Source organism: Taurulus bubalis, assembly GCF_910589615.1.
Source record: "Taurulus bubalis genome assembly, chromosome: 10".
Taxonomy (NCBI): domain Eukaryota; kingdom Metazoa; phylum Chordata; class Actinopteri; order Perciformes; family Cottidae; genus Taurulus; species Taurulus bubalis.
This window is the reverse complement of record NC_136598.1, coordinates 4,329,754-4,340,361: the sequence shown is the minus strand read 5'-3', so window position 1 is coordinate 4,340,361 and position 10,608 is coordinate 4,329,754. Positions and strand designations below refer to the sequence as shown.

Here is a 10,608-nt window from a genome sequence, read left to right as displayed (position 1 = left end):
GGTATCCTACTCGGATGTCTATATTCTTCTAACGTCCTGATGATGAATGAACAATAAAGCTAACATCATATTATATTCAACATCATATGTACTTACTAGTACTGGTATTTTAATGCGACAGCCGGTTGAGGTGGAGCACATTTGAGCGCCTATACATTTTATATGTAATTTAAAGCACTGCATCATATTTTATAAACTGATCATACAGTGTGTTTTATTTGTAAAAACGTAATCTGCAGTAATTATTGGATAAATGTAGCCAATGAGGGAGTAAAAAGTAGGATACAATAATTCCCTCTGATATATAGTGAAGTAAATGTAGCAATAAACTAAAATATTCAAGGAAAGTAAAAATTGTACTTAAGTACAGCACTTGAGTAAATGTACTTTTCCTGTTTGACTTCAGTATTTAAATTGTTCTCACTGTTGACATTTGTCTTGAAGGACATTGTCTTCCACATTTAAAAGTGAAACCAAACGTATTTGCTGGTTTTGTTGGGGACTGACTGGTCCCAGTGTGGGAATAAAGATAACTTCCCCAGATGGTCTGCAGCGCCCCCTGTCGACACTCCAGCTCCGGTACAGGCTGCAGAGGAAGGAGACGTGTCCCACTTTCAGATCAGCTTGAGCGGATAGATGGAGACAGGCAACACCGGTGGCAACATGGAGGGAAAGGCAGACATGGAAATGCCAGAAAACCCATTCGAGCCGTACATTGAATCTCTGCGACAACAGCTGGAGGACCAGGACCCCGTGTTTCTGATCGGAGTCATCGTCGCTTTGGCCGTCGTTGTCATCACCTGTGGTGAGAAGCTACCTTTGGCATGCTAACAGCAGCTTAGCGACCTAACTTAGGCCCAGCGTCTAGCTTAGCTTAGCCTAGCTAGATAGAAAGTATCGGGTTGCTGGAACGGTTTTGCCTGCGGGACATTCTGAGTTAACCTGCTTCCTCTAATTTGCATTTAATTAGGAAACTAGTGCCTCTAAAGTTCAAAATCCGAACTAGCAAGCTAGGAAGTTTGGACGCTAGGAAGCTAGGGAGCTAACAACGAAGCTAACAACGAAGCTAAAGCGAACATCTGTCAGTTGCGCATCTTCGCAGCGTTTCCCACGGAAGTTATTCCATTTAGCTATGCTAGTTGATGGATAATTTGTCTGACAACATGGGATGTTCAAATTAGGATGAGTCTTTCTGTTTTGTCTTTGCAGTGTTTCTGAAGTACTTTCTCTCCAGTAAAACTGTCCGAAGTGGTGTCCTGCTGGTCGGGCTGTGTGACGCCGGGAAAACCCTCCTGTTCTGCCGGGTGGGTTGATGTCACTGCAACGTGGCGACGGTCACCACGTTGTCTGCCACAGGAAGTGCAGCATGAGAGACTGATACGTGGTTAATCTGCTTTGTAAAAGGGATTGTGTGTTTCATGTTTTTGGCAGCTGCTGTCAGGAAAGTTCAAGCGGACACAGACCTCCATCACTGACAGCAGTGCTCCATACAAAGCGAAGAACGAAAGGGCACGTTAAGAACAACTTATCAGGAATTATACTTTCATGATGAATATGCTTTACAGGTGCCTCCTTTCCCTCCTGTATTCAGGGCAGCACCTGGACTCTGATTGACCTGCCTGGACATGACAGTCTTCGCTCTCAATACCTGGAGAAGTTCAAATCTTCAGCCAGGTGAGAACAAAACATCCTCTGAGTAACGGTCCATCCTGTCTGTCGGTGAGGTACATTTACAATGTTCTTCCTGATCACGTCATTCTCATCATTCCTCCCTCGCTCGCTCATCTTATCTTTAGAGCGATTGTGTTTGTAGTGGACAGCGCTATTTTCCAGAAGGACGTGAGGGACGTGGCCGAGTTCCTGTACATCTTATTGACGGACACCGTGATCTCCAGGAATGCCCCATCTCTCCTGGTAGCATGCAACAAACAAGGTTCACCGATCCTTTTGACCATCAACACTTCATCGCTTGTTCTTCATTGTCAGCCTACACCCTAACGTTGATGATTTGTTATTTGGAAGCCTCCTTTACTGGTCTCTTTATTTTACAGATATCACCATGGCAAAATCAGCTAAACTGATACAACAGCAGCTGGAAAAGGAATTGTAAGTACACCAACTGGTATATTCGCTGTATTTTTGGGCGTTTGTTTTTAATGTTTGATTCCCACGTCTATATTTTTGGTAAATTTCCTCAAGTCTCGATTCTAATAATTTCCTTGTTTAATTGTTGAGATATATATATATTCATTCAACCCGTCCTGGGCCTTTGGTTTGATAAATAAGCTCCACCCCTCTTATTTCTCATAGGAACACCTTGCGAGTGACGCACTCTGCAGCTCTGAGCTCTCAGGACGGCTCTGTGGGCGGCAGTGTGCACCTCGGGAAAAAAGGCAAAGACTTTGAGTTCAGCCAGCTGCCCCTGAAGGTGGAGTTCCTGGAGTGCAGCGCCCGCGGCAGCAAGGGAGAAGAGGGGGATGCAGACATTGAGAGCCTGGAGAAGAGTCTGGCTAAACTGTAAAGTCAGCCACTCGATATCCTCAGTGCAGAATTTGACTCAGGCACAGACCTCTGTAATCACAGGAGGGATGACATATCAGTGGAGGATTTATTTGGCCGAAGTTACCGGTCAAACATGGTCCTTTGGTGCTGGCTGTCAATGTAAAATGTAATTACAAGTGGAAGAACTTTTGAGACGTATTCAATTTAACGACTGAAAGTAATGCTATAGAAAAGGATGTAGCCGTTCATCAGGTCGCTCTGCAGTGCTGAGAAATGACCGTGTGCTTATTCAGTGCAAATGTTACTGTGAACATCCACTTTAAAAGCGCTTTATTTGGCTTGTTTATAAAAGAAAAATCTGGTTTAAAGAATTTCTGTAGAGTATAATATTTGATGTTGCTGCGATTTAAAGACAAATGAATATAGGCTGTCAGAGTTTCACCATTTTTGTTCTAAACTCATCTCAGCTCGTCTTGACTGATGAGCTGCCTTGTGAAAACAGATGGGCGTGAATTTGGTTTATTAATTTACTTGGACAGTAAGATATGTGCCTTTATTTCAAGTATTCTTATAGAAGTGTTTTGCTTGTTTGCAATAGAATGAAGGTTTACTTGTTTGAAAGTGTTGCGTGAATACAGAATGTATGAATTTATTGAGATTGTGTAAAAAAAAAAAAAAAAAGACTAACATTTTTGCTGCTTTATTGTGTGATGCAAATGAGTCCACACACATTTTCTTAAACATCAGCAGAAGATCCTGTAAGGACTAATAAGCAGCAAATGTGATTTAATCAACACCAAAAAAATCTTACTTGCACTTTACATGGGTGTTAGGTGCTGCTTTAGACTCATTTTAATCCTCTTGAAATTTTTTTCGACATGTTTGAAATGTCACATCCTGGAAAACAGTTTACACTTGGGTCTCTGCTTTGTCTTTCTAGTTTGGCACCTGGAGATGTGTTTTTACTATACAAAAGCACCGCAGACTCACTTAAACATGTAGATTTCTTTTTTCTAGAATGTGATAGTTTTACAGTCTGCATATATTGCAACGTATATTTCAAAGGATTACATTTTTTATAGGACCACACACACACAAATGAGCAATATCAGTAGATCTTTCATTAAAGGAGACCCGAAAAACAATTACACGTTTAGTCTGTTGAATATTGTTGTAAAAACTCATACAAAACAGATGTTTGTCTGCTTCTGTAAATATCTTCCTTCCATGGTGCAGTGCTTTCTGGACCAGGTACATTTGGTTTCTGCCCTTAAGTTCAGGCTTTATTAAAGGAGAGCAAGACCCTACCGTCAAAACATACCATGTAGCCTAGAAGGAATAATGATGCTGCAACTTCTAACTATCAAACAGGAGTGTATACTCAAAAACTCAAAACCAGTCAACACATTGTACTGCAATCATGAGAACAAAAGATGAAAGAACATCAATCTATAGTTGAGACAGAGGGTAAACTGTCAGACAGGCGCTTTGATCTGCAACCACCACACTGGGTTCTCCTTTCAGCACAGCAGGGCACAACCAGTTCACCTTGTCCCCATGACTGATGCTCAGTTTGGGCCCAGACTTCTCCTCCGGGACCTCCTCTGCACTTGCAGCCACTTCATCCTCCACTTCCTCTTTCTCCATTTCAACCTTCGTTGCTTTATCCTTGCATTGCTCTTTCCTCTTTGCCTTGCTCTTACACTTCCTCCGTGGGGCTGCTGTCACTTTAGTTTGGACCTTTGCCTCCGGAGTCACCACCGGGTGCTTACTGAGGTCCCACAGGGCGACCTGGCCGTCATTCCCCCCAGTGACCAGCCAATGAGGGTGGGAAAGGAAACTAACAAAGTGGGCTTGTGAGGCCCCCTGACTGTGGGCCTTCACTGCTCCCTGCTGTTCCAGTTTAGAGCCGCTGCCGATTCGCATCAGATGCACCCGCCCGTCCTCTGCTGCACAACCCAAAATGTTCCCGCAACTCGCAACGGACACACAGTGGGCCAGTGGCGGGTTGAAAAGCTGACCGGGTCGCTGCTGATGGTCGTCTTCTTCCTCTGCCACATCCTGGAGGTTGAGGGTCCACAGAGGCCGTGTCTTCTGCAGACCCCACAGCATCACCTGAAGTGATAAAAAAAAATGCACCGGGAAGGAAATGACATCAAATGTAGATGATGATGATGGTGATGGTGGTATATGATGCAAGCACAAATGGTCCTCTCACTTACCTGCATGTCTAGTCCAGCAGACACCAGGTTATTCGGTCTGTGAGGTCGAAACGCCACAGAAGAGCAGATGTTGGTGTGTCTACGAAGAGTCCTGCACACTTTCCCCCCAGGGAGCTCCAGGACCCGGACTGCTCCGGAGTCATCGGCCACGGCCAGGGCTGAACCCGTGTCGTTTAGCGCCAACGCGTTGATCTCCTCCTCCCCTGCACCCTGAAACTCCTCCACCGGGCCCTTCAGGTTTCGGGGGTCGAGGACGCTCACTGTGTCTCCATGTGACACAAACAGCTGGACCGGAGCTGCAGGTGAAAACACAACGCTAGTGCAGTCCTCTTCACCAGAGAGAGTGAGGTGGCCTATGATGGCCCCTTCTTGGCTCCACACCGTGACCTCTCCACCCTCAGAGCCGGAAGCGAGGACACCCTCAGGGCCAGAAGGCGCCCCAACACACAGGATGGAGGTGGAGTGGCCCTCGGACCAGCGCCTGGCCATGCTGACCCCGACTGGAAATTACCGAGGAGGAGAGACACAATTAGCTTGTACTGCTGCTCTGACACCGCTGTAGACCAAATGTAGTACTACAGGGAGTCAAAAAACCTCAAAGCAGCAGGATTGAACTATCTCTGAAATAGATTCAACAAAAACGGATCCAAAACCGAGATTATTACTTAATTAATCAATAAGTAAATCGACAGAAAATCGTTTAATTTGTTTGGCAATCGTTATCATTCACTGATCATTGCTTCTGGATCAGTTTGTTGTTAAACGTCAACTGACACCAACTGTCCACTACGCTGTTAGCATAACAGCTAACGTGTCGCTCTCTGTTCAGCTTGGCTAATAAACACGTGATGCTTTTAACCCGCTCATTGTAACTCATTTGCAATATTGTCATTGTTTATAAATTCGAGACCGCAGCGTTACACTACCTTTAGAAGTGCCGTCAAAACTTCAGCTGTTTGCCATGTGGGGTCGGGTCGCTCTCTGATGACGTCATTAATGAGCCACCGGTTATTGTATGCACTGTATTCAGCGTGCCAGGTGGAGTTCCTTTTTGGCCAATGTTAGACCTTTAACACTAACCATTGCTATGTTCCTTTATTTCTGATTCAAAACATGTGGGGATTGATGCTGGTGGGAGGAAAATGCAAATTATCCCCTTTTCCCAGCATACAGATCTCCACACTGCATGTCTGTACAATATGAACTGAGCCCCTGAGAAGCCATATAAAAAAAGAAGAAGAAGAAGAAGAAGAAGAAGAAGAAGAAGAAGAAGAAGAAGAAGAAGAAGAAGACACTGATGTGAAATGCATGACATACATCTCGCACATTTTACAGAAAATGAAAATGAAAAGCACTCAGGACACAGAGGGGGTTGAGAGATCAACAAATCATTGTTCATTTCCACAATGGCTGCTCTCGCTGATTCATCCAAAGCTGCATGTAGATCTGATGAGTGTGGTCCATTTCTGGGTCAGTGAACAGCCTGCCATACTGAATGGGGAACAGAGAGAAGAGGCCATGGCTTTCAAACCCCCCACAAACTAACACACACCCAACATTCAAATGCTGACACATTCTGCATTATCCTCACAGAGAAGCAGCAGTTCTCACAGTGCACTTTGAATGTAAGTACTCTAGTTATTTACCCGTGCATTAGATGCTACTTCCTCTTTCTGTGTGTATAGTGTAATTACACAGGAAGGTTTCACTAAGCCGCTGGACATGTTGCTGAATGTAGTTGCGGAAGATGGGCAGCGTGAGTTTGTCAGCAGGTTTAGTTTAAAACATTGGTCACAGTGAGAGGATGCCTTTTCTATTTCTATTTCCCTTCAGTTATATAGACTGAAGTAAGTGCCCTATTTTAGAGTTAAATTCAAATGTAGGACATTGTGCTTGTATTCAACTGTATTAAATAGTCTTGCATGTGTAAAGCAGTACTGAAAAGGAAATCATACTACATGTGAATTCAACACCTTGAACAGGGGCATGAGTAGGCGGAAGAAAGTGTACAACACTGCTGAAACAGTGAAGCGAATTCTACTTGTATACATTTCCTATAATAGATACGGTTGTGTTTGTTTATCTTTTTTTCAGCTCCTTCTCAGAAGATTTGGAGTTACCTTGAAATATACACACACTGGAGAGTATGAGGTCGCCCTATTTCCCAGCGAGGTCGGTGCTTTTTCACAAGGAGCCCAACGGGGTGACGTACAGAGTCCCAGCGCTGCTGTTCCTGTCCCGGTCCAGGTCCTTCCTGGCCTTCTGTGAAGAGAGACTCAGCCCGTCCGACTCCCAGGCTCACCTGCTGGCCATGAGGAGAGGCACTTTCTACAGGAACTATGTGGAGGTCAGTGTGGAGTATTTAATAATCTACTTGAGTCAAAGTAGGAGTTACAAAGTAGCACAAAGGACAGGTAACCACTGTTTTTTATGGTTTGTAATGGAACAAATATGGCACAATCAGGTTAGAAAAGTTGCATACAGATACAATACAATAAGACATAAAAGTGAAGAACAAATAAAGTCACTCCTTGGTGCTTGAGATTGATAAAGTAAAGAAACAGTGAATAAAAACCATATCAACAACAATGATAAAAGAAGAACATTTTTATGTAAGATTGTAACTGATAAGATTGGTAAGAAAATATGTGACCTGACATTTTATTTGAATGCTACCTTATCTTTTGTGTTTGTCTATAGCATTCTGCTACATCTGTTTAGATATAATGTATGATTATACCTTTTAGATTTGTCCTTTCTCATCTCCTTTCCTTCTTCCTTTCCATGCTGCAGTGGGAGGACATGCGTGTCCTGGGCGCTGCCTTCCTGCCAGGCCACCGCTCCATGAACCCGTGCCCGGTGTACGATGAGTTCACAGACACTCTCTTCTTGTTCTTCATCGCGGTCCTCGGCCACACCTCGGAGTCCTATCAGCTGGCGACGGGGAAGAACCTGACCCGCCTCTGCTATATCTGCAGCACTGATGACGGAGACACCTGGAGTCCTGTTACCGACCTAACCATGAGGGTCATAGGGGATACAATCAAAGGTCAGGGATACAAATCCACAAATCCACCCTGAAACAGTCTTCCATAGAGATATTGTGATTAATAAACACATATAAAGCTTTCTTTTTATCAGGGAACTTCATTGATTTTACTGGTCTTGCGGAGTAGACCCTTGAGGGGATATGTGATATTTGATAAACTGCCTCAAGTGATGTAGTGAAACTCACTTAGAAAGAAGTGAGTTTACCAGACCTCTGTTGCCGGCTGCCCCTAATTTTCTGCTCTAGCTGCAGCTATAACACACCTGCACATGTTGCATTGTGGGTGAAGTGGGCACCAGACTTTGACAATGAAGAAGAATGCATGGACTAAAAAAAGATCACAGCTCTCGTTCTGCTGCATCGATTTTCTGTTTAATTTGAGTGCATACTATACATTTAAAAATGCCCCTTTATCTTCTTGAACCGTTAGATTTTAGAAAAAAGAACAAAATTCTGCTGCACAAAATTAAGATGATTTAATTTGTGGATTTGTATTTTGGACTTTTCTCAAATCTTCGCTTCTCACTTATGAAATACGTAAATACTGAATAGTCTTCAAGCCTCTAAAAATATTTCAATTAAACAATGTGAAAAATCCCAAATCACACTCAAATTGAACTGTCTCAACCCGAGATGAGTGGTCGCATAGACGTGGCTTTGCATTGACGGGTCACACGTCATCTACAGTTCTGTCTCGCTGCTGTTGGATGAGAAATTAAAGAGACTTTCTATCAACAAACTAAAACTAAATGGTGCGATATATTAAACCATGATACTTTAGGATACCTTTTCCTTTTAATATGATATAACTAAACCTGTTGAAGTCTGTCACAAGACATTACGCACATCCTCATTACTTCCACTGAAACTGTTTTAGGACGCTGCTATTGTCCTAACTCTCCATCCTGACTGTGAGAAGATCCCTTCCTCAAGAGATAACTACAGTGGTCAAAAACGGTTTCAATGAACATAATAAGGCCATGCAAGTTTTGTTTAAAGACGGACTGGATCGAATGTGAGCATATCCTTTAGGTAGTAGTAAGTCACTTCCTCCTCTGTCCCTGCAGAGTGGGCCACCTTCGCCCTCGGCCCGGGTCACGGCATCCAGCTGAAGTCCGGCCGCCTCCTGATTCCCGCCTACGCGTACCACATCGAGTGCAAAGAGTGCTTCGGACAGCTCTGCCAGACCACTCCGCACGCCTTCTGCTTTTACAGTGACACCCACGGGCGAACCTGGGGTTTCGGGGAGGCGGTGCCCGTGCCGGAGAGCGTGGAGTGTCAGATGGTGTCCGTGGATGAAGAGGATGGAACTAATGTGCTCTACTGTAATGCGCGCAGCCCTCTGGGATACAGGGTGCAGGCCCTCAGTCTGGACAACGGAGCTGTGTTTCAGGAGGGGCAGCTGGTGCAGCGGCTGGTGGAGCCTGGCAATGGTTGTCATGGTAGCATTGTGGGATTTCCTGCCCCGTTACATTTATGCACTTCTCTGGACAAACACTTAAACCAACCTACACGTCACTCCAGACACTGGACGTCCTGCATGACTGACTTAGATCCCAGCACCTCTGTTCCCAGCAGCTCCTTGACACCCACTCACCCATATTTCCTCACCCCCACATGGGTAGTATACTCACACCCAACATGGACCACTGGACGCAGGGATCTGGGTGTGTTCCTCAGCCTGTTTCCCCGTGATCCAGACAGTTGGCGCGGCCCCTGGGTGATCCACGAGGGCCCCAGCGCCTACTCTGACCTCGCATATGTGGAGCTGCCCCCCTCCCTCGGGGCACCGCCCGCTGTGGCCTTCGCCTGCCTGTTTGAGTGCGGCACCAAAACAGCCTACGATGAGATATGCTTCAGCATGTTCACCCTCTACGAGCTCATTGACAATCTGCCCCGGGATGTACGTCTGGGACATAACAATCGTGATGGTAAAAGACAGCCGACTCAAGTCTCAGAGACAGATTGTACAAGTGGACGTGACGGTCAAAGCACAGCAGTTTACCATCAGGTGCCTCGTGTGAAGAAGAGGGGGAAGAAGAGCAAGTTGACTGAGATTTGCTCGGTGTCTTAAACTCAGTTTTCACCTTTTAATACAGAGTTTAAGTCCAGTAACTGTTTTCTATCCACACTCAGTGGCCCCTTTACAATCTAATAGAACTGATCTGCCATAAAGTCTGTGATGCCTAATTTATTTAACTGCAATGGATTGTACATGTTTTTCTAGTAAAGTATGAGTGTGTCCCTCATCATTACAGAATATTGTACACTTATTATTCTTATGAGTGATGTAGGTTCTGTAGTGTTATTCAGGCGATTTCAGTTACATTAACTGCAACACAGTGCGACTCAGTAATGACCAAAAGCTGTTCTTGTTCAGTATGTTTGTTGTGATGTTGATCATTTGTCAATTTTTAATCAAGTGTCATTAAAATGTTCCTGATTGACTTTGTCCCTGTTGAAACTATTTTTGCAATTAAGAAAAAAGACAGCAAAAGCAATTGTCTAATTTATCTATTTTAGGAAGAGCAAGAATCTACAGAGTATATTATCAGATTCATAAATATGACTGAGATTAAGGTTCATGTTCCACGATCAGCTTCTGAAAGCTTTATCTCTCCTCTTTTCTCAAACAAAATTAATTGTTCAGAAAATGTAATTCAAGCTTTACAACCAAAACACACAAAGTTGAGACACAGCAGACCAGAATAAACCTTGGTTTCTGATCATTATCTCAGTCTGTGGTCCATGATCTCTGAACAATATAAGAAATTACAAAATTACTAAGAAAGTGGTAGAGGAGAGTTCTGGATGTTTTCAGAATTCGCCTTTATA

The 10,608-nt window shown here is 44.1% G+C and overlaps 3 protein-coding genes across 3 annotated transcripts; 2 read left to right on the top strand and 1 right to left on the bottom strand.

Moving 5' to 3' along the window:
• The first annotated feature begins 618 nt into the window (after window positions 1-618).
• srprb (SRP receptor subunit beta) lies at window positions 619-3,927 on the top strand. The gene is made up of 7 exons (XM_079224621.1): window positions 619-805; window positions 1,210-1,304; window positions 1,432-1,509; window positions 1,592-1,674; window positions 1,797-1,933; window positions 2,052-2,106; window positions 2,311-3,927. Exons 1-7 carry the CDS (start codon window positions 637-639, stop codon window positions 2,519-2,521), a joined length of 828 nt encoding a protein of 275 aa, XP_079080747.1. The 5' UTR covers window positions 619-636; the 3' UTR covers window positions 2,522-3,927.
• A 22-nt stretch (window positions 3,928-3,949) lies between these two features.
• On the bottom strand, window positions 3,950-5,219 carry wdr53 (WD repeat domain 53). Its single transcript, XM_079224620.1, has 2 exons — window positions 4,725-5,219; window positions 3,950-4,617 (listed from the first exon to the last, which is right to left on the bottom strand). The coding sequence occupies exons 1-2, from the start codon at window positions 5,211-5,213 to the stop codon at window positions 3,952-3,954; spliced, it is 1,155 nt and encodes a 384-aa protein (XP_079080746.1). The 5' UTR covers window positions 5,214-5,219; the 3' UTR covers window positions 3,950-3,951.
• Window positions 5,220-6,870: 1,651 nt separating this feature from the next.
• Window positions 6,871-9,847, top strand: neu4 (sialidase 4; the record flags this gene model as incomplete). The annotated part of the gene is made up of 3 exons (XM_079224407.1): window positions 6,871-7,071; window positions 7,518-7,773; window positions 8,841-9,847. The coding sequence occupies 3 exons, from the start codon at window positions 6,871-6,873 to the stop codon at window positions 9,845-9,847; spliced, it is 1,464 nt and encodes a 487-aa protein (XP_079080533.1).
• Between the last annotated feature and the right edge of the window lie 761 nt (window positions 9,848-10,608).

Excerpts from the sequence above, each read along its gene's own strand:
- srprb (XM_079224621.1), top strand. The coding sequence starts at position 637 with ATGGAGACAGGCAACACCGGTGGCAACATGGAGGGAAAGGCAGACATG. Across the intron at positions 1,934-2,051 it reads GGTAGCATGCAACAAACAAG|ATATCACCATGGCAAAATCA; the intron begins GTTCACCGATCC and ends TTTATTTTACAG. Across the intron at positions 2,107-2,310 it reads CAGCAGCTGGAAAAGGAATT|GAACACCTTGCGAGTGACGC; the intron begins GTAAGTACACCA and ends TATTTCTCATAG.
- wdr53 (XM_079224620.1), bottom strand. The coding sequence starts at position 5,213 with ATGGCCAGGCGCTGGTCCGAGGGCCACTCCACCTCCATCCTGTGTGTT. Across the intron at positions 4,618-4,724 it reads CTGCTGGACTAGACATGCAG|GTGATGCTGTGGGGTCTGCA; the intron begins GTAAGTGAGAGG and ends TTATCACTTCAG.